The sequence below is a fragment of the Cervus elaphus genome, chromosome 6, assembly GCF_910594005.1.
Source record: "Cervus elaphus chromosome 6, mCerEla1.1, whole genome shotgun sequence".
NCBI lineage: Eukaryota > Metazoa > Chordata > Mammalia > Artiodactyla > Cervidae > Cervus > Cervus elaphus.
Window position 1 is genome coordinate 32,240,732 of NC_057820.1, and position 24,305 is coordinate 32,265,036.

At 38.1% G+C, this 24,305-nt stretch overlaps 1 protein-coding gene across 1 annotated transcript; it reads left to right on the forward strand.

The window, feature by feature from the left end:
* The first annotated feature begins 591 nt into the window (after positions 1-591).
* Positions 592-23,280, forward strand: LOC122696177 (transmembrane protease serine 11B-like protein). The gene is made up of 10 exons (XM_043905856.1): positions 592-740; positions 3,479-3,594; positions 14,292-14,410; positions 14,509-14,576; positions 17,696-17,856; positions 18,541-18,579; positions 19,356-19,530; positions 20,474-20,733; positions 21,476-21,618; positions 22,409-23,280. The coding sequence occupies exons 1-10, from the start codon at positions 733-735 to the stop codon at positions 22,568-22,570; spliced, it is 1,251 nt and encodes a 416-aa protein (XP_043761791.1). The 5' UTR covers positions 592-732; the 3' UTR covers positions 22,571-23,280.
* The last annotated feature ends 1,025 nt before the right edge of the window (positions 23,281-24,305 follow it).

Here is a 24,305-nt window from a genome sequence, read left to right on the forward strand (position 1 = left end):
GTGCAGAGAGTCCAGGGAGAATTTTTAGATTAAGTGTGTTTCCAATGAGTAATGCTGTGGCAGAATTTTTTTTTAATTGAAGTATAATGGCTTTACAGTATCATGTTAGTTTCTGCTGTACCATGAAGTGAATCAGCTATATGTTTACATATATCCCCTCTCTTTTGAGCCTCCCTCCCATCCCCATCCCACCCTTCTAGGTCATCACAGAGCAACCTGTGTTATATAGAAACTTCCTACTAGCTATCTATTTTACACATGGTAGTGTATATATTATAACAGAATTATTGTATCCAAAAAAAAAAAAAAAACACACAATGTACATTTAAGTCCTTTGTCAGAGAGTGCTGTGGTAGGTATAGTTGGTTTCACTGAGGAGGAGCCACAGTATCAGGAAAGGGGTAGACAGAATCTGAGTCAGAACACTGATTCACCAATTTGTGGTGATATTTCTTGGGTGGACCTGTCAGATGACCAATCCACATTATGTCTGTCTTAGTATCCAACTCAAAGAGAATTTTCATTTCTTCCTTTAAATCACAGATCCAAGTTGTCATCAACACTTGTTAAACAAGTTTCCTTTTAATTGCTTTCTGCTAGTGCACCCAGCCCTTAAGATCCCAAGTATCACTGTGGTTAGTACATTTACCTGAGAACCACTGATCAGGACAAAAGAAGTACAGAAGTTTCCTTTATCGTTACTAACATCAACAGCCATTATATCAGTACATTATGTACAGGTAAGTGGAGACTTGCTTGACTAAAATTCTGACATAAAAAGGATGAACACTTTCCCCACTATGACTCCCACCCAAGGGTTGCAGTAAAACAATTGAGTTTGAGGGGAATTTGTAATTTTTCCACAGCAGTTTGGATTTCCTATCTGGAGGCAACCCTATTATTTACATGTTGTATCTGGGATCTATAGGTTTCTTTTGTTTGTTTGTTTGTTTTTAGCAATTTGGGGAGTGCTTCAAAAAGCTAACATGCAGGTTAACATTCTGTGAATGAAAAACAATATTAATGTGTGACTGCTTTTTACTTAAAATTTTTTTAACTTTATATTGGAGTATTTAGTTGATTAATAATGTGTTAGTTTCAGATGTACAGAAAAGTGACTCAGTTATACATATATATATGTATCTATTCTTTTTCAAATTCTTTTCCCATTTAGGTTATTACCAAGTATTGAGCAGAGTTCGCTGTGCTACACAGTAGGTCTCTTGTTGGTTATCTATTTTATATTTTTATTTATTAAAAAAATATGATTGCTTTACAATGTTGTGTTATTTACTACAGTACAGCAAAGCGAATTCACTATACATGTACATATATCCCCTCTTTTTTTGGATTTCCTAGCCATTTAGGTCAATGTGTGACTATTTTAAAGTGGAGAGAAGGAAGCAGAGATATAATTTTCTTCTCTCATAAAGCTAATGTCAAATTGTTGTTGGTGGTAATGATTATGAATCCTTCATTTTTGTTTAATATCTGTGGTTTCTGAAGTGCTTTCACGGATATAACTTTCAATCTCACAGTACCATTACTTCATAAGGGTTCCCTATAGAATAATATATAAAATTATGTATTTTTATCTGTAAAATGTTCATAAACTAGAATAGTGTAACTATGTATAGACATGTGTTACCTCAAGTATCTAATTAGATTACTACTTCATCATGTGAACAATGATTATTCATGCCAACCTTTTAAAAACATGCATGGAGTTTTCATTGCAATGTGTACAATATACCAAAATTAACTGATCCTAATTTATAATATTTATATTATATATTAAACATTATAAATTAGGATAACTGAAATACAAACTCATACTTTACAGAAATATTTCTCTAAAAAATGTGCATCCTAACATAATACTCTTAATTAACTATGCTCCAATATAAAATAAAAATAAATTCATGTAAAAATGTAATTAGAAGGAGCATGCTCAGTCAGGGGATTCCTGGAGAGAAGGATTGGGAGTTTGGGATTAGCATATGCAAACTATTATACATAGAATGGATAAACAACAAAGTCCTACTGTGTGGCACAGGAAACTATATTCAATACCTTCTGATAAACATATTGGAAGAATATGAAAAGAATGTATATATATGTGTAACTGAATCACTTTCCTGTATAGTAGAAATTAACAAAACATTGTAAATCAGCTATATTTGAATGAAATACATTTTTAATTTTTAAAAAAGAAGAGCATGCTCACTGCAATAAAGCATACTAAGAATATTTTTCTTGAGCTAAAGTAAATATTGTTATGTGATTTCTTTTTTATTAAAAATGTTATGATATTTGTAACCCTGATATTTTCTTATTAGTCACATCTTTGGTCTATCAGTTAAGGAAAGAGCATTCACTCACAATTAAAAGTGGAGAAGAAACAAAAAGATTGTTTTGTTCTGTTTCGTTTTGCCTGGAAGTTAGTCATCACCTTTATGCTGGGTGGGTAATATTATTTTTATTTATAGAGCACCTCCTCCTTCTCCATCATTCTGACACTTGTGTGAAGTCCTAAACTGAAAGAATTGAAAGGATTAAGCCATTGTTTCTAAGCACTGCTAATTAGCCAGGAAAGGTTCAAGCCCTAGCTCAGTGAGTAACTTCTCAGGGTGAGGCAATAATCTGATTGCCTGGGGGATCTGGGGGGAATCTTAAAGCATGGTTGCCTCTGCAGGTGCATTTGATGAGACCTTAGGTCTCATCCTGTGCAGTCTGTGGCTGCACAGGAGTTCTGAGTGGTGAAAGACCAAGAGGGAGAAAGGAAACACTGCAAGTGAATGTAAAGACTTCAAAACCATATTTTATCAATTTCAATTTCTTTTCTAGGGCTAGTCCAATGAAATGGGGAAACTCTTACAAGAAAGCTATGTTTTAGATCCTTGCCACAGAGGCTTTGAGAATTCATGGCAGTGAGATGGGCACTGCTCTAATCCAATATGGCACTTCATATTTGTGTGTATTCTTTTGATATAATAAGGACATAGTAAATAATATAGGATCATGATCATAGTATAAAAATTATAATAAACTTAGGCATCAAGAAGTCCCAAAGCACTTCTATTCTTTTCTCTTCCTGGCCCCCCCCTAACTGGCAAGGTCTTCACTTGCTAACTTTTTCCACTACCCATTGATCAGGGGAGGGAACTAGTATCTAAGTAAAGGTCACTTGGCATCATCATAACTCCTGAAAAATAATTTCATAGCACAGATCCAGAGAGGTTCAGTCATAAGCTTTAAGGTAAGTTCATAGGCTTCACTTCCTTCTTCCCCTTTCTTCCTTCTTTCCTTCCTCTCTCTTTCCATCCTTTCTTCTTTCCTTCCTTCCTGTCTTCAAATGTCTTTTGCTACTAATGTGTTTAGATTATGGATATTCTAGGGGTGAGCAAGAGAAAATAAATAAAGATTTGGAATGGCTGACTTTTCTAATGTCTTTCTTATTCACATTCTTTACTTGCAGACGAGTGACAGTTTCTCGGCCATCTTTGCCACTGTGGGTGATTGTCCTCATTGTGTTTGGAGTGGTGGCAATCCTAGGAACCACTATTGGTCTTCTAGTTCATTTTCTGGCAGTAGGTTGGTAAAGAATACATTTCTATTTCTTTAAGTTTGTTGCAATTTTCATTTCTATTTCTACAAGACAAACAATTGCAAATAACAAATAATTTCCTTTTAGAAAGGCCGTTAATGATCCAAGATCCCAGAAATAAGAATTGTCAACATGTGTCAGTGTATTACAGACATTATTTTGAATATACACAGGCAACATAATGTATGCTTTATAAAGACATGAGTGCATAGATAATTGGTAAAAAGTGAAAGTCTCTCAGTTGTGTCCAACTCTTTGCCACCCCATGGACAACACACCCATGGAATTCTCCAGACCAGAATACTAGAGTGGGTAGCCCTTCCCCTCTCCAGGGTATCTTCCCAACCCAGGTCTCCAACATTGCAGGTGGATTTTTTTACCATCTGAGCCACCAAGATTCTTTACCAGCATAATGTATGCTATATAAAGACATGAGTGTGTGGAAAATTGTTAGATAGGCAGAAAAAGTAATCTACCAAGATAGTATCAAGGGTGTTATTTTATATTGATAATTAAAATATTATACTCATTGTATATGATGAAGAGAGAAGAAAATGGCAACCCACTCCAGTACCCTTGCCTGAAAAATCCCATGGACGGAGGAGCGTGGTAGGCTACAGTCCATGTGATGAAGAGAAATCAAAGAATATTGAATTTTGACAATTTGTTTCTTGATAACAAAGATGTTAACAATTAAAAGTCTTTTTAACATACATTTTGAAAAAGACTTTGAAAAACAAGAGAGAAGTTGGAGTCATTTTCTAAAATCATGTTTTTGTTTTTCTTTTTTTTTGGTAGGTGATTTTTTTTTTCATTTATTTATATTAGTTGGAGGTTAATTACTTTACAATATTGTAGTGGTTTTTGCCATACATTGACATGAATCAACCATGGATTTACATGTGTTCCCCATCCTGAACCCCCCTCCCACCTTCCACCCCATCCCATCCCTCTGGGTCAACCTAGTGCACCAGCCCTGAGCACTTCTCTCATGCATCAAACCTGGACTGGCGATCTGTTTCACAATTGATAATATTCATGTTTCAATTCTATTCTCTCAGATCATCCCACCCTCACTTTCTCCCACAGAGTCCCAAAGTCTGTTCTATACGTCTGTGTCTCTTTTTCTGTCTTGCATATAGGGTTATCATTACCATCTTTTTAAATTCCATATATATGTGTTAGTATACTGTATTGGTGTTTATCTTTCTGGCTTACTTCACTCTGTATAATGGGCTCCAGTTTCATCCACCTCATTAGAACTGATTCAAATCTATTCTTTTTAGTGGCTGAGTAATATTCCATGGTGTATATGTACCAGGGCTTTCTTATTCATTCATCTGCTGATGAACATCTAGGTTGCTTCCATGTCCTGGCTATTATAAACAGTGCTGCAATGAACATTGGGGTACACGTATCTCTTTCAGATCTGGTTTCCTCGGTGTGTATGCCCAGGAGTGGGATTGCTGGGTCATATGGCAGTTCTATTTCCAGTTTTTTAAGGAATCTCCACACTGTTCTCCATAGTGGCTGTACTAGTTTGCATTCCCACCAACAGTGTAAGAGAGTTCCCTTTTCTCCACAGCCTCTCCAGCATTTATTGTTTGTAGACTTTTGGATAGCAGCCATTCTGACTGGCGTGAAATGGTACCTCATTGTGGTTTTGATTTGCATTTCTAGTTGGATCTCCTTGCAGTCCAAGGGACTCTCAAGAGTCTTCTCCAACACCACAGTTCAAAAGTGTCAATTTTTCGACACTCAGCTTTCTTCACAGTCCAACTCTCACATCCATATATGACCACTGGAAAAACCATAGCCTTGACCAGACAGACCTTTGTTGGCAAAGTAATGTCTCTGCTTTTTAATATGCTGTCTAGGTTGGTCATAACTTTCCTTCCAAGGAGTAAGCATCTTTTAATTTAATGGATGCAGTCACCATCTGCAGTGATTTTGGAGCCCCCAAAAATAAAGTCTACACTGTTTCCACTGTCCCCCCATCTAGTTCCCATGAGGTGATGGGACCAGGTGCCATTATCTTAGTTTTCTGAATATTGAGCTTTAAGCCAACTTTTCCACTCTCCTCTTTCACTTTTATCAAGAGGCTTTTTAGTTCCTCTTCACTTTCTGCCATAAGGGTGGTGTCTACTGCATATCTGACATTATTGATATTTCTGCCAGCAATCTTAATTCCAGCTTGTGCTCTTCCAGCCCAGCGTTTCTCATGATGTACTCTGCAAATACTTTAAATAAGCAGGGTGACAATATACAGCCTTGATGTACTCCTTTTCCTATTTGGAACCAGTCTGTTGTTCCATGTCCAGTTCTAACTGTTGCTTCCTGACCTGCATACAGGTTTCTCAAGAGGCAGGTCACGTGGTCTGGTATTCCCATCTCCTTCAGAATTTGGTTGTCTATTCTTGCCTCCTTTGTCTAATATAAGGTGTCCATAGGTTCATGGATTTATCTCTGGGCTTTCTATTTTGTTCCATTGATCTATATTTCTGTCTTTGTGCCAGTACCATACTGTCTTGATGACTGTGGCTTTGTAGTAGAGCCTGAAGTCAGGCAGGTTTATTCCTCCAGTTCCATTCTTCTTTCTCAAGATTGCTTTGGCTATTCGAGGTTTTTTTGTATTTCCATGCAAATTGTGAAATTATTTGTTTTAGTTCTGTGAAAAATACCGTTGGTAGCTTGATAGGGGTTGCATTGAATCTATAGATTGCTTTGGGTGGTATACTCATTTTCTTAATATTGATTCTTCCAATCCATGAACATGGTATATTTCTCCATCTATTTGTTTCATCTTTGATTTCTTTCATCAGTGTTTTATAGTTTTCTATATATAGTTCTTTTGTTTCTTTAGGTAGATATATTCTTAAGTAGTTTATTCTTTTAGTTGCAATGGTGAATGGTATTGTTTCCTTAATTTCTCTGTTTTCTCATTGTTAGTGTATAGGAATGCAAGGGATTTCTGTGTGTTAATTTTATATCCTGCAACTTTACTATATTCACTGATTAGTTCTAGTAATTTTCTGCAAGAGTCTTTAGGGTTTTCTATGTAGAGAATCATGTCATCTGCAAACAATGAGAGTTTTACTTCTTCTTTTCCAATCTGGATTCCTTTTATTTCTTTGTCTGCTCTGATTCCTGTGGCCAAGACTTCCAAAACTATGTTGAATAGTAGTGGTGAGAGTGGGCATTCTTGCCTTGTTCCCGACTTTAGGGGAAATGCTTTCAACTTTTCACCATTGAGGATAATGTTTGCTGTGGGTTTGTCATATATAGCTTTTATTATGTTGAGGTATGTTCCTTCTGTTCCTACTTTCTGGAGAGTTTTTATCATAAATTGATGTTGAATTTTGTCAAAGACTTTCTCTGCATCTATTGAGATAATCATATGGTTTTTATCTTTCAATTTGTTAATGTGGTGTATTACATTGATTAATTTGCAGATATTAAAGAATCCTTGCATTCCTGAGATAAAGCCCACTTGGTCATGATGTATGATCTTTTTAGTATGTTGTTGGATTCTGTTTGCCAGAATTTTGTTAAGGATTTTTGCATCTATGTTCATCAGTGATATTGGCCTGTAGTTTTCTTTTTTGTGACATCTTTGTCTGGTTTTGGTAATAGGGTAATGGTGGCCTCATGGAATGAGTTTGGAAGTTTACCTTCTTCTGCAATTTTCTGGAAGATTTTGAGCAAGATAGGTGTTAGCTCTTCTTTAAATTTTTGGTAGAATTCAGCTGTGAAGCCATCTGGTTCTGGGCTTTTGTTTGCTGGAAGATTTCTGATTACAGTTGCGATTTCCATGCTTCTGATGGGTCTGTTAAGATCTTCTATTTCTTCCTGGTTCAGTTTTGGAAAGTTATACTTTTCTAAGAATTTGTCCATTTCTTCCAAGTTGTCCATTTTATTGGCATAGAGCTGCTGGTAGTAGTCTCTTATGATCCTTTGTATTTCAGTGTTGTCTGTTGTGATCTCTCCATTTTCATTTCTAATTTTGTTGATTTGATTCTTCTCCCTTTGTTTCTTGATGAGTCTGGCTAACAGTTTGTCTTCTTTTTGTCTTCTTCTTCTGGGACTCCTATGATTCAAATGTTGGGGTGTTTCACATTGTCCCAGAGGCCCCTGGAGTTGTCCTCATTTCTTTTTATTCTTTTTTCTTTTTTCCTCTCTGCTTCATTTATTTCCACCATTATATCTTCTACCTCACTTATCCTATCTTCTGTCTCCGTTATTCTACTGTTGGTTCCCTCCAGAGTGTTTTTGATCTCATTTATTGCAATATTCATTATTAATTGACTCTTTTTTATTTCTTCTAGGTCCTTGTTAAACATTTCTTGTATCTTCTCAATCCTTGTCTCCAGGCTATTTATCTGTAACTCCATTTTGTTTTCAAGATTTTAGATGATTTTTATTATCATTATTCTAAATTCTTTTTTGGGTAGATTCCCTATCTCCTCCTATTTTGTTTGGTTTGTTGGGCATTTTTCATATTCCTTTACCTGCTGAGTATTTCTCTGCCTTTTCATCTTATTTAGATTGGTGTGTTTGGGGTGGCCTTTCTGTATTCTGGTAGCTTGTGGTTCCTCTTTATTGTGGAGGTTCCTCCCAGTGGGTGGGGTTGGCCAAGTGGCTTGTCAAGGTTTCCTGGTTAGGGGAGTTTGTGTCAGTGTTCTAGTGGGTGGAGCTGAATTTCTTCTCTCTGGAGTGCACTGGAGTGTCCAGTAGTGAGTTTTGAGATGTGTATGGGTTTGGTGTGACTTCGGGCAGCCTGTATATTGATGCTCAGGGCTATGTTCCTGCATTGCTGGAGAATTTGTGTGGTATGTCTTGCTCTGGAACTTATTGGCTTTTGGGTGGAGCTTGGTTTCAGTGTAGGTATGGAGGCTTTTGGATGACCTCTTGTTAATTAATGTTCCCTGTAGTAAGGAGTTCTCTGGTGTTCTCAGGTTTTGGGCTTAATCCTCCTGCCTCTGGTTTTCAGTCTTATTCTTCTAGTAGCCTCAAGACTTCTCTATCCATATAGCACTGATAATAAAATTTCTAGGTTAATGGTGAAAAGATTCTCCACAGTGAGGGACACCCAGAGAGGTTCACAGAGTTACGTGAAGAAGAGGAGAGGGAGGAAGGAGATAGAGGTGAGCAGGAGGAGAAAAGGGGGGAATCAAGAGGAGAGACAGATCTAGGCAGCAGTCTGTTCCCTAAGTGTTCTCCGCAGACCAGAACACCCACAGAGATTCACAGAGTTGGGTTGAGAAGAGAAGGGAGAGGGAGGAAATAGAGGTGACCTCCTTTCAAAGACAATGTGCTGCTTTTCTGGGTGCCTGATGTCTTCTGCCAGCGTTCAGAAGTTGTTTTGTGGAGTTTGCTCAGTGTTCAAATGTTCTTTCAATGAATTTGTGGGGGAGAAAGTGGTTTCCCCATCCTATTCCTCCACCATCTAAGGCTAGGTCCAAAATCATGTGTTTTAACTTTAGACATTATGTTATTCATATCCTGCTATGAAAGTTTAAAAATAGGCATACATACTTCTCATCTATCTGTCACACTTCCCAGTAGTTTGTTACCAATATTATTACCTTTCACTGTCAACATTTATAGCACTTTATTTTGGTTTATAATTATAATTACTAGTTGTGAAGTTTTGAATGAATATATTTTCATATTCAAATATTCATATGCTCACCATTACTCCTTTATCCATGACTTTGCTATGCTTGGATATTTTTTTCCTCCTAAGCTTTATATACTTTAGTTGTAAGAATCAAACTGTCACAGCTTTTTATAAAAAAAAAAAAAAGCAGGCCCTCCTCCGCTACCCTTATTTCCCATTTCTCAAAGCAACCGTTTTCAATTCTTTAAGTTGATTCTTAACATTGCTATCCCTGGACTTTTCAGCTATTGATATCTATTTACTTTCTACTGTTCATGTCATACTTCACTCCCTGGCTACATGGTTGTTTATTTAGAATTTCTCTTTAGTGACTTTCTAAGAATTATTTTCAACTGTCTACTGGGTTTAACCCCCTAATGCCTGGATTTCTTTTTATTATTTTATTCACTTGGCTGTGGGCTTCCCTGATAGCTCAGTTGGTAAAGAATCCGCCTGCAGTGCAGGAGACCTCGGTTAGATTCCTGGGTTGGGAAGATCCTCTGGAGAAGGGATAGGCTATCTGCTGAAGTATTTTTGGGCTTCCCTGCTGGCTCAGCTGGTAAAGAATCCACCTGCAAAGCAGGAGACCTGGCTTCGATCTCTGGGTTGGGAAGATCCCCTGGCAAAGGGAAAGACTACCCATTCTAGTATTCTGGCCTAGAGAATTCCATGGACTATATAGTCCTCGGGGTCGCAAAGAGTCGGAAAGCAGCTTTCACTTTCACTTAGTTGTGGAATGTATGTTCCAGAAGCTTTCAAGAAAGTTTACATTTTGACAACTCACATGTCTGAAAACATCAGAACCTACTTTTGACCTTAATTAACAGTATAGAATTCTAGGTTGAAAAACGTTTTCCTTTCTGAATTTTGAAGTTAGAGCTCTATAATCTTCATGCTTTTATAGTTCCTGCAGAGAATTCTGATGACATTTTGATTATAAACTTTTGAATGAAAACTCTTCTCCTACTCTCCCATCTTCTGAAACCTTTTGGATTTTTTTCTTTGTCCCCAGTATTTTGAAATTTCATGGTAATTTGATATAATCTAGGTCTTATTTTCATTCATTGTGCTGACATTTAGTGGGTTCTTTCAATCTATAAACTCATGTGCTTCAGTTCCTGAAATTTTTCTTAGATTATTTCTTTGATAATTTTCTAGCCTTTTTACCCTCTTTCTGGGGCTCCTGTAATTTTGATATTAGACTTCCTAAATGTAGTCTCTAATTTTTTTATCTGTTTCTTTCTATTTTTTCATCCCTTAGTATTTTTAAAAATGACTTTCTTGGTCATTTTCTCAAGTTTATCTTCAAATCTTCTACTGAATTATTTATTTCTGCAGTTATATGTATAACTGCTTTTTAATTATCTAGTTATTCCTTTATATAACATCTTGGTTTTATTTCTTACAAAATTTTCTCCAAATATAATAACCTGTTTTAGTTTTTAGTCTCTTTCCTCAAATGTTTTCTCTGTTTATTTTGGCAATATTTCATATTAGATCTTGTCTCAAATATATATGTTAATCTTTCAGCTCAGTGTCTGCTAATATTTAGGATTGGAGGTTAAAGAGCTGACTGAAGCTCACTCTGAAAGAGATACCTGTTTACAATGATTTTAACTATAGGCTGTGTTATTTAGGTGGTTTTGTTGAGAGAATTCAAGTTACCATTACGCTTAGATATTTTTTCTTGAACTGGTTAGAGTTCTTCGGTAGAAACTTCATTTGTTTTACATGAGCATAGTCTGGGCTGGGGGAAAAATCAAGTGGGGTAGGGGAAGAGTTCAGCATATACATTTTTAGCATGTGCACATGCTTTCAACAGTGTCTCAGTTTCACTAATCCAGAAAATTTAGCATTGGGGAAGACACTGGGATGTAGTTGCTTCAATCATTTCAGTTCAGTTCAATCGCTCAGTCGTGTTCAACTCTTTGCGACCCCATGAATCGCAGCATGCCAGGCCTCTCTATCCATCACCAACTCCCGGAGTTTACTCAAACTTATGTCCATCGAGTCGGTAATGCCATCCAGCCATCTCATCCTCTGTTGTCACCTTCTCCTCCTGCCCCCAATCCCTCCCAGCATCAGGGTCTTTTCCAATAAGTCAACTGTCGCATGAGGTGGCCAAAGTATTGGAGTTTCAGCCTCAGCATCAGTCCTTCCAATGAACACCCAGGACTGATCTCCTTTAGGATGGACTGGTTGGATCTCCTTGCAGTCCAAGGGACTCTCAAGAGTCTTCTCCAACACCACAGTTCAAAAGCATCAATTCTTCGGCACTCAGCTTTCTTCACAGTCCAACTGTCACATCCATATATGACCACTAGAAAAACCATAGCCTTGACTAGAGGGACCTTTGTTGGCAAAGTAATGTCTCTGCTTTTTAATATGCTATCTAGCTTGGTTATAACTTTCCTTCCAAGGAGTAAGCGTCTTTTAATTTCATGGCTGCAATCATCATCTGCAGTGATTTTGGAGCCCCAAAAAATAAAGTCTGACACTGTTTCCCCATCTATTTCAAATGACGTGATGGGACCAGATGCCATGATCTTGGTTTTCTGAATATTGAGCTTTAAGCCAACTTTTTCACTCTCCTTCACTTGCATCAAGAGGCTTTTTAGTTCCTCTTCACTTTCTGCCATAAGGGTGGTGTCATCTGCCTATCTAAGGTTATTGATATTTCTCCCAGCAATCTTGATTCCAGGTTTTGCTTCTTCCAGCCCAGCATTTCTCATGATGTAATCTGCATATAAGTTAAATAAGCAGGGGGGCAATATACAGCCTTGATGGACTCCTTTTCCTATTTGGAGCCAGTCTGTTGTTCCATGTCCAGTTCTAACTGTTGCTTTCTGACCTGCATACAGATTTCTCAAGACCAGACCACTTGACCTGCCTCTTGAGAAATCTCTATGCAGGTCCAGTGGTCTGGTATTCCCATCTCTTTCAGAATTTTCCACAGTTTATTGTGATCCATACAGTCAAAGTCTTTGGCATAGTTAATAAAGCAAAAATAGATGTTTTTCTGGAACTCTCTTGCTTTTTACATGATCCAGCAGATGTTGGCAATTTGATGTTGGCAGATCCTGTGCCTTTTCTAAATCCAGCTTGAACATCTGTAAGTTCACAGTTCATATACTTTCGAAGCCTGGCTTGGAGAATTTTAAGCATTACTTTGCTAGCACATGAGATGAGTGCAATTGTGCGGTAGTTTGAACATTCTTTGGCATTGCCTTTCTTTGGGATTGGAATGAAAACTGACCTTTTCCAGTCCTGTGGCCACTGCTGAGTTTTCCAAATTTGCTGGTATATCGAGGGCAGCACTTTCACAGCATCATCTTTTAGGATTCAAAATAGCTCAACTGGAATTCCATCACCTCCACTAGCTTTGTTCATAGTGATGCTTCCTAAGGCCCACCTGACTTCACATTCCAGGATGTCTGGCTCTAGGTGAGTGATCACACCATTGTGATTATCTGGGTCATGAAGATCTTTTTTGTACAATTCTTCTGTATATTCTTGCCACATCTCCTTATTATCTTCTGCTTCTGTTAGGTCCATACCATTTCTGTCCTTTATTAGACCATCTTTACATGAAATATTCCCTTGGTATCTCTAATTTTCTTGAAGAGATCTCTAGTCTTTCCCATTCTATTGTTTTCGTCTTTCATATTTTAATTTAATTATGGTGTCTGCCTTTCTGTATTCATAAAGAACTTGTAGTTTAACAATTAAATTTATCATTTAATTATATCCTTATTAGTATCTCATGTATGCTTTTATCCATATTGAGCCTGTTTCTCCCACAAGATAATATTCAAAGGCAATGGTCATACTACAAAACAATGTTAACATTTTTTTTAGTGTTTACTATATGCTGGGCACTACTATCCAGTACCTAGCATATTCCTAGATGCTTACTATCTATCACATATTAGGGGTAAGATGCATTATGTATCAAACAGCATAGTATCTATAAAAATTTAGAAAGAAAATATAATGGATTAGATGTGGGCTTCAGAGTCAGACAGGTCAGAAGGTCAGGTATTGATACTTGGCTCTTTTTAGTAGCTAAGTGATGTTAGGTAAATTACTGAATATTTCTGAGACCACATTTCTCTTGAAAACTGGGTATTCTTCATATGGTTTTTATAAAGTATCTTCACATAGTAGATGCTTAATGGTAATTTTTTTATATATATTTACTTTTTATTTTACTTATTTGGCTGTGCCAGGTCTTAGTTGTAGCACATGGAGATCTTTGATCTTTGTTGCAGCATGCAACATCTTTAGTTGCAGCATGTGGGATCTAGTTCCCTTATCAGGGACCAAACTCAGAGCCTCTGAATTGGGAACACAGAGTCTTAGCCATTGGACTACCAAGGAAGTCCCAACAATTTTTATTTATACTCCAAAAATTGATTATTCTAGACAGATATCATTTATAGAATGTCCTAGCTTTCCTCATAGCTCAGTTGGTAAAGAATCTACCTGCAATGTTGGAGATCCTGGTTTGATTCCTGGATCAGGAAGATCCGCTGGAGAAGGGATAGTCTATGCACTCCAGTATTCTTGGGCTTCCCTTGTGGCTCAGCTGGTAAAGAATCTGCCTGCAATGTGGGAGACCTAGGTTTGATCCCTGGGTTGGGAAGATTCCCCTGGAGAAGGGAATGGGCTACCCACTCCAGTATTCTGACCTGGAGAATTCCATGGACTATACAGTCCATGGGGTAGCAAAGGGTCGGACTCGACTGAGCCACTTTCACTTTCACTTTCATCTGTGTCAATCAAGATATAACTCTTCTTTCTGACCTTTGTCTGATATAGATCTGCTCCATTATTGGTCTTACAAATACTTTCTGCAAAGCGCAGTTTATCTAATCAACTGCCCCAGAAAGGTTCACAAGGCTTATCAATATATAATATGAACGCATTATTTACTATTAATAGCTGGTATTACCTTGTAATCTATATCTGGATTTGCAATCCACTTCACTTAAATAATCATTGGATCATTTCCTTATCTCACAGAAAACAAGACCTACTATTACCAAGGTAGCTTTAAAGTGCTGAATATCCCAAATAATAGAAATTATGGAAAGGAGACATCACCAGAAAATAACTATCTTAGCAAAATTCTTGAGACGAAGGTAAATTAGTATTTTCTTCTATTTAGTTCATTGTTAATTCTCTGAAACATAAATTTATTACTGGAATTTGATATTTGACTCTATGTTCTCTTTAACAGATGTCTGATGCATTTCAGAGTTCTAGCATTTACAGACAATACATCAGCTCTCAAGTCATCACACTGGTGTAAGTAACTAATAACTGTTAGAAAAGATACCAACCTATCACCTATATCATTATATTTCAAATACCACTATAAAAGGAGTCTGTTGACAGATTACAATCATTAGCCAGTAAGTTACTAATGAATGACATCATCCTAAGCTAAATATCAGGCTAATTGTTTAGCACACAACTAAAGCAAAGTTTGAGCTATTTAGTGAAGTTCATTTTTAGTGACACTGAGAATACATTATTTCTTAAATTACATATGAATCATTTCTCTAGTATTTAAAGTTTTTATGTTCAGCAAATACTAACTGGTCTCTTAGACCAATGTTTGACGGTATAACATTTTTATTTAGCTGTAACATAAATACATATCCTGTTTTTTCATGTTTTTCTATTCTTGTAAGTTAGTTCAACACCTTGGAGAACTGCCCTAGAGTTCTTTTAGGGTAGAAAAGAGCATATCTATACCAGACTTTGATGCCAAGAAAATCCTTTTAGTGGCCACAACAGGAAGCAAAATAACTGTGCTGTGTTTTCTGCACAAGTTTGCAGAAATATGGACTAGCTACTGGAGCTCTGTGTGCTGTACTTCATCACTGTTGTGTCTGATTCTTTGTGACCCCATGGACTGTAGCCCACCAGGCTCCTCTGTCCATGGGGACTCTCCAGGCAAGAATACTGGAATGGGTTGCTATGGCTTCCTCCAGGGAATCTTCCCAACCCAGGGATCAAACCCAGGTCTCCCACATTGCACGTGGATTATTTACTGTCTGAGCCACCAGGTAAGCCCAAGAATGCTGGAGTGGGTAACCTATCCCTTTTCCAGGGGATCTTCCCGATCCAGGAATTGAACTGGAACTCATATATTGCCGGCAGATTCTTTACCAGCTGAGCCACCAGGAAAGTCCAGTGGAGCTCTGGAATAGGAGTTAAACAACCTGATGCAGCTTTGCTACTTAGTAACCCTCAAGTCTTGAATGAATCACTACATCACTCTGACTCTGCTTCCCTGTCTGTGAATAGCGATAATAACACATACACTGCATTCCTCATAAAACTATACTCACGATCAAAAAAGATAATGTGTATGGAAATATTTGCAAGTAAACACTTTTCCAATGAAGGCTATTATTGCTTTTACCTTAATCAAGGCCACCAGACTATGTCTGCCCTTCTTCCGCTGCTCCTGGAACTCAAGTGGACTCCTAGAATTGCAGGATGGTTCAAAAGCTCAACTAGAATTAATTTTGGGAATTGGTTTAATTTTTTTTTTTTTTTATTCTTTTTTGGGAATTGATTTTAGTATTGGAAACAGTGGGAGGCTAACACTAAAGGGTATCTTTCAAACAGGACTGCAACCACCCTAAGGCTTTTGCTTGGTTTTCCCACACATGTAACTTTGGGTATCTATAGGAAGTGTGAGCCCATGGAAAGCGATGGAGAGGCTACAGGTCCAAGGTTTTCATTTGGGCACACCTTGCCGATGGCTCAGACAGTAAAGAATCTGCCTGCAATGTGGGAGACCCAGGTTCAATCTCTGGGTCTGGAAGATGCCCTGGAAAAGGGAATAGCAACCCACTCCAGTATTCTTGCCTGGGAAATTCCATGGACAGAGGAGCCTGGTGTGCTACAGTCAGTGGGGTCACAAAGAGACACGACTGAGCTTCTAATACTTTTGACTTTCAACTGCTACTATAATCAAACTTGTATTAGCTGAGTGCTACCTAGGAATGACTATTTATTTATATAACAAAAGATAATCATTCATTAGAAAAATCTAAAGCATAATAATACCACTTCGGACACTGACCTCAGAGATGCTTGACAATTCTTACAAGTCCATTAGCCAGCCTCTTGGACTGTCCCCACCTGCATTCCAATACCAACCAAATCTGTCCTGAACATGACAGTCAGGTTAATCTTCCACAAGCACAGCTTTATTCAACAACTTCTCTTTACCACTACCCCTTGGCTAACATTCAAATCCTCTTCCATCTGAGCTCAGTCTCCTAGACACTGTCGTCACTGACTAACTTGGCATAGAGACAAAGTGCATAGTGTAATGGGCCTGGATTAGGGAGTCAGTTGTAGTGTATCTGGATCTTAGTTTAATTACTGTGTAATCTTTAGCACATTGCATGTTTATGTGCTCAGTTATGTCTGACTCTTTGAGACGCCATGGACTGTAGCCTATCAGGCTCCCCTCTTCATGGGATTTTCCAGGCAAGAATACTGGAGTGGATTGCCATTCCCTTCTCCAGGGAATATTCCCAACCCAGAGATTGAACCTGGGAAACCTGCATTAGCAGGAAGATTCTTTGCCACTGTACCGCCAGGGAAGCCTCTGAACACATTAGGTAGACTTTCAAAGTCTCAAGTTTTCCTTGTCTGCAAAAGGAAGGTAATGACACCTAAGGTGCAGGGTTGTTGTGGAGACTAAGTGTGATAATAAATGTGATAACATAGTACCTGGAACACAGAAGATACCCAGTAAATGCTAATTAATATTATTGCTATCCAGTTATTCTGCAGTACTATTCCTCCTTTGCTCTGCCTGATAAGCAATTTTTGCTTGATGATGAAACAGTGATAAAAATATTTTAAGGTCTAGTGTGTATGTTACCTCTTCAATAAAAATTTCTCTGATACTTTAAGTAAACCATGACTTGCCTTATTTTCAGATAAGATAAACATCTTATTGCTTTGCCTCATTTATTATAAGTCATTTGTACAGATGTCATCTCTCTTAGAAATCTGGAAACCTCTTGAGAGTAGGAACTATGTTATAGTCACCCTTGTATCACCCCATAACACCTCATCACTTTTCATAGCAGCTCAATAAATGACTGATGAATGTAGGAATAAATGATCCCAGTTCCTGTGTGATACTTCTACTCTGTGCCTCAAGCCTTTCCTACATTTTTAGATGTGTAGAACCACTTGTCTTCTAAACTGAATAGCTGTATGCACACTGTCACCCAGCAAACGTAGGCAGCTGGATGATCCTGTGATTGACTTAAGGTGAAGGTACTACACACAGCTACAAAAGAACAGAAGTGAAGATATAAGAGTTCAGGGAATAAAGACATAATGCTCGTTTTTAGCAACATATGAAACCTTTACTGTGTTTTTAGTCCTGCTGACGACAGTGTGACAGCACATATATGGCTCGTATTCAAGGCGCCCAAATCAGTGAAGGAAAACACAAGAAGAGGAATTGAAAGCATCTTACGTCAAATGCTGAAGAACCACTCAGGATCCTTGACTACAGATCCTGATTCGCTTACACTTGAGGGTAAGCTTATGTTCTAGATGGAAGCAGTGTTACTTTCATCTTTTTATCCTGGACATATATCACAAGCCCCAGGCACAAAGCTGATTCTCATTTTTTAAAAGAAAAGTCATGGTTTTATATCAGAGCAACAGTTTGTATTCTTCATTATTAAAACACACTTAGATCATAATAATGCCACACCTTAAAACTGGTTCTCTGAGGGGAAAGCTGCTCTTTATTCTAAAGTAAGTAGTAAAACGTTGAACAATCCTTATAGTAGTGATGTATTCTTGTATTCTTTTCATGATCTCCTATGACTTTCAGACATAGGATTCGATCAGCCATTATAAGACAAGTCAATTTTTAAAAGTTATTTTTGTTTACTGACAGGAATCAGGTTCACCTGGAGGTCTTCCTGTTCTTCAAATGAAATATACTAGTAACTTTCCACTTTGAATGATATAGAATACAATCCCAATTAAATAAAAAGACGTTTCTCATGTGGAACTATGAAGATGGTATTTCCATATCTCACATTCATATATAGTAAAAGAACAATTCAAATAAGCCAATATTTTCTCCTTTCTGTTGACACTTTATCCTGAGATTCAAAATGATTTCTCTCTGGACCTACCATCACCAGCCCCAGGGTCAGTGACTAATGCTAGTCATTAAATTTACAATGGGCCTTTTCTTCTATTTCAGAAATCAGTAAGGTCAAAGCTGAAAAGATAATCAACAACCGTAAGTTCAGATACTTTTTAATTAAATGTATGTGATGATGTAAAACATATCAATCAAGATTTGTTATTCTGAATCAGACAGTTCTAATTGTTTTACATGTAACTCATTCAATCCTCACAACAATCCTAGATAAGTATTATTATTTCTTTTGGAAGGACTGATGCTGAAAAGCTGAAGCTCCAATATTTTGTCACCTGATGTGAAGAGTAAACTCATAGGAAAAGATCCTGATACCGTGAAAAATTAAAGGCAAAAGGAGAAGGGTTAGATAGCATCACTGACTCAATGGACATGAATCTAAGCAAACTCTGGGAGACAGTGGAGGACAGAGGAGCCTGGGCAACCATAGTCCATGGGGTCACAGAGAGTTAGATGCGATTTAGCAACTGAACAACAAAAATTATTATTCCACTTTAGAGATGAGGAAACTGAAGCATAAAGAAGTGAAGTAATTTCCTCAAGTTCATCCAGCTTGTAAATGATGGGGCCGGAATTCAGACCATGGAGTCTGGTTGCAGCGTCCACGTACTTAATGGTGTCTTTATACGCCTTGCACAGTTTCCATATCCTCCAAGTGCTGAAGAGTCTTGGAGATACTATGATGGGTAGGAAGGTGATCCAGGGGTTGCTAGTGATTCCTGTGTAGATTGCATTCTGTTCCTTTCAGTGAGAGACATTGTCAGATAGAACACAAGGATAACTCAGCTCAACCTCAGTTTTGTAGTCAAACAGGATCTTTCTATTCTCAACAGTATAACACTGACTCTTCCTGACAGGCTGTGGGAGACGACCAAGGATGTCAGCTACCTATGATAGAATCAAGGGTGGATCCACTGCTCAGGAAGGAGAGTGGCCCTGGCAAGCAAGTCTCAAAAAAAATGGCAAGCACTACTGTGGGGCATCTTTGATCAGTGACAGATATCTGGTGACTGCAGCTCACTGCTTTAAAAAGTAAGTTCATCATATTGCTTGAGGTTAGGGCTTCCCTGGTGGCTCAGACAGTTAAAGACTGCCTGCAGTGCAGGAGACCTGGGTTTGATCCCTGGGTCGGGAAGAACCCCTGGAGAAGGGAACAGCTACCCACTCCAGTACTCTTAACCTGGAGAATTCCATGGAAAGAGGAGGCTGGTGGGCTACAGTATGTGGGGTTGCAAAGAGTCGGACACAATTGAGTGACTAAGACTTTATTTTAGGGAGGCTAAATGTCCAGTTTACACCTGTTATCCCAGGGTATTCAGCAATAGGATTCCTTCTCATTCCCAAGTGTTCTGGTTTGAAACACAAATCATATGATAAGCCAATCTAAGGCTTTCCTACCTTATCAGTAAGATTGGAAAAAGTAATTCATTCTTGACATCTTATTTCGCACATGATTCTTATCTCTCATCACTTCATACTGCAGACATCCCAAATGACTTGCAATTATTATCACACATAATCCTATTTCATACCTCCTTCCCACTCTCCACCTGCCTGTCTCCTTCTCTTCTTGTCTTTTAGGCAAGATTGACTTAGTTCTATAGTCTCATCAAAATGCTACTTTTCCTAAGAAATCGTCCAGTCCCTAGAGCATACAGATTTAAGTCCTCCTATTTTGTGGTCACACAACAATTTAGGCAATGATAACTTTTTGTGTTCATGCCCATCTTTCATTAGATTTAAATTTCTTTAAGGCATGAACTATTTAATTTCTACATCTTAATCATCTTACATAGTGTAGGTATAGGGACTCGAAGATTTTTCAAGTGAATTTTAAAAAATCAGATTGTATCACTGCTAATGGCTTGCAAGGCAAGAAATTGTCATCAATGTCATGAAAAGACTATAACAGATGCAACCTGTACCTCTATTTCTCTGAAATAAATGCAAAATACATGATTTTTGTTTCTTTTAGTTCACGAGATCCAAGGAACTATACTGTCACCTTTGGCACCAAAGTAAATCTCCCCTATATGCAACACTATGTTCAGCAAATTTTTATTCATGAAAACTACATCAAGGGTGAACTTCATGATGATATTGCAGTTATATTGCTTACTGAAAAAGTTTTATATAAGAACGATGTCCATTCAGTTTGCCTTCCTGAAACCACACAGATTTTTCCACCAGGTGAAGGAGTTGTTGTCACAGGATGGGGAGCACTTTCACATGATGGTAAGTTAAGTTTTGAGTAGGAACTTAATATGCAAGGTACAAAAGAAACAAGGGGAAAAAAATGATCTAGGGACAGAACGAAAGGATCATTTACCCCTGGAGGCCCAGTACTTCCAGGAAATGGTTCAAGGAAGGTGCATATGAAGTTATGACTTTGCAAATCCTGGATTTGGAACATTCCAAGGAGGCCAGTTTGGTAGTGTAAGCTCCTTGACCTGGAGAACCTAACTAAAAAGGTGCTGCTGCAAAGATGTAAGAAGGGAAATAAGGACAAAGAAAGACAGCATTAGAAAGATGTTTCAAACTATTCTTTAAAAATTTCTTTTTCTTTGGTTTGAGTGAGGGAAAGGGGTATTTTCATTCTTAGAATGTGAAAGTGAAGTTGCTCAGTCATGCCTGACTCTTCAAAATCCCATGGACTATAGCCTACTAGGCTCCTCCGTCCATGGGATTTTCCAGGCAAGAGTACTGGAATGGGTTGCCATTCCCTTCTCCAGAGGATCTCCCCAACCTAGGGATAACCCGGGTCTCCTGCATCACTGGCGGACACTTTACCATCTGGGCCACCAGGGAAGCCCAATTCTTTACAAATCTCTTTTTCTTTGGTTTGAGTGATGGAAAGGGGCTTTTTCACTCTTAAAAAAAAGTCAAGTACACGTCTTATATAGAGACAACAAAGCTAGTTTTCCATCCTGCTCTGCTAAAGAGCAGCTCTTTTGCTGATAATGTTTGTGTTCCTTAGGTGCATACCCAGTATTACTTCAGAAAGCACCTGTGAAGATAATTGATACAAACACTTGTAATGCTCGGGAAGGATATAATGGGATGGTACAAGACACAATGCTATGTGCTGGGTACATAGAAGGAAATATTGATGCATGCCAGGTAAGTCCGGACATTATTCACACTGACCATATAGTATACAAGCAACTATTATTTTATGTAAATTATCAATATGCAAGTAATTCTGTGCTTCAGTTAATTTACTTTTTACAATCCAGTCAAACTCCCTCTCGGCTCTGGGGCTAAAGTAATTGTCTCCTACATGCCACATGTGCTTGTAAGTGTTTAACAAATACATGTTGGACTTACTCCGAGTTAAGCACTGACTGAAGTCCTTCACAAATATGAATCCACTTAATCCTCATCACAACTTTGTGATGTAGATGTTATCACTACTATCATTTTATAGATGAGGAAATCGAGGCAGAGGAAGGTAATTTGCAAAAGGTCACAAAGCTAGCATGTGGGAGAACAGGTATATAAACCAAAATAGCCTATCATTACAGTCCATACTCTTAGCCATATTTCACTAAATTCTCAGTCTCAGAAATGTTTAAATTACTTCTAGACTATTTCTTTTACTTTGTAGCCTCATGGCTATAGTTTTGTTACATTTCTCAGATATGAAGCCTGCTACTCCAAAGATATCCATAATATATGTCTCCCAAAGCTTTCTCATGGAACACTTATCAGTTCATACTTCAGGACTCAAGTTTCCCCCAAAGAACCCCAGGGAATATATAGGCTAGTCCATCACAGTTGAGGTTAGATTTACATCATACACCCTACAGTCTCTATGAAGCGTGAACCACAAGCTCATCTGGGCTTACTACTTTGTGTATGTAAAGTATCTGGAAGTAAATTCTCCATAATGACAAATATTTTTATTTAGGGTGACTCTGGAGGACCACTAGTTCATCCCAACTCTCGAAATATTTGGTACCTTGTTGGAATAGTGAGCTGGGGAGCAGAATGTGGTACAATCAATAAACCAGGAGTCTATACACGAGTGACTGCCTACCGCAACTGGATTGCCTCAAAGACTGGTATCTAAGAGGAGAGCATCTTGTAGACACTGTTTTAGGTCATTTTTGCCTCTTACTTCTAAGCCTTATTTAACATGTATTTTAAATTGATGTGTATAATAATTATTGTGAAATAACTGTGGTCCTGAGGGAATATTTATGAACTTTAAGCAGACTCGACTAGACAGAACAAAAAATCTCATGTTTAGTTGAGAAAAGCCTAACTAAATAAAATGTTCCTATCAAAATTAACCATTACTATTTGTTTTCTATTTCTCGTGCCCACATCACAGTTATCTCTCCACACCATAACACTCTTGGTTTTAGTCATTCAGACTTTCTGGAATTGAGAAAATATGTCCTTGTCCACTGCAAGTTAGCAAGCCTCACTCTAGGAAACTGAAACCAATACCTTCTGAGAGTTGGTTGGAACACACTGTATATGCCTTCCTTTCTATCTTTTGTGGAAGGGATGTAGCTGTGAACTAAATCTGGTCTGAATTTAGGCATGGCTTAGAGAGTCTCCTATTTGTCATGGGGTCTTGATCAACTCTTGAAATCACTGTTTAAGAATTTCACCATAAGCAAAATTAGGCAAAACAACACCTTTTTGACTTACAGAAACCAGGTACACTAATTCTGCTGTGTTCATACAGGCTTCTGTGGAGATTCTTCATTTGTAACATGTAAAAAAAGAGTAGATATGAACCATGAAAGTATATTTTAATTAAAACAAATTTAAAAGCAAACTCTCTTTGTTCAATATGAAAATTTTTTTTTCTTTTCTTTTTCTTCTTTTTTGTTTTTTTTTTTGTTGTTGTTTGTTTGTTTGTTTGTTTTCTAGTCTTTTACTATTGACCTTCTCTCTCTCTCCTTTTTTTTCCCTGTTATTCTTGCCACTTGGTTCACAACTTGTGAACCCTCTCCAGGGTGGTAAAAAAGCTACCTTGTTCATTCTATTAATTTCTGAGAGCTTAATATTGAAACTCGAACTAAAAATCTTAATTTATCTACTTAAACAATTGTAATATATAGTGGAACTATATGTAATTTAGTTCTGTGTTTTCCAAGTCTCTAGTAAATTTGTTATCATATTTTACTAATTTAAAAAATAAAAAAGAAAGATAAAAAGCAAAAAAGAAATTGTCTTCAAGGCTGGAGAGAGAGGCTTGGGCAAGTGGCGGGGGGAGTAAGTGGTAGGGAGGTTGGGGGGTGGGGAAACAGTGGGTGTGGCCCTCAAAGGGCCCTGGAGGCTGGAGGCTCCTGGACACACTTGAGGATGATGCTGGCCCAGCCTCAGCAGAACTGAGGCTCCAGACAGCCTGTGGAGTTTGGTCTGGTGATCACACACAATCTGAATGAATTTCAGCTTGGAGTCTAGGAAGTGGCTCTCCAGGAAGCCACGGAGGTTACAGGCAGAGCCCAGGCATGCCTCCTCTCCCAGGGCAAGGCAGTTTGCACAGTGGGCAGGCTGCCTCCCCACACAGCAGGATTTCCTGGGGTTGGTGGCCATGCAGGTCTTGCATCTTCAAGAGATGCTGGGTGCCTGTGCACTGCTGGATCAACTCATGGAAAAAGCCACCTGGGGGTCATTGTCTAGTGGGAAGGCAGGCCCAGAAGGAGAGAGGTGAGCCAGACCCACAGGAGCAGGTTGACCAGCACTGAAGGTGGCCTCTGTTTGGGAGGAATATGTCTACCTGGTCTGGGGGCTTATGGTTTGTGGGCGTCTAGGAGCCAACCTCACACCCCAAATGGTGATGGAAT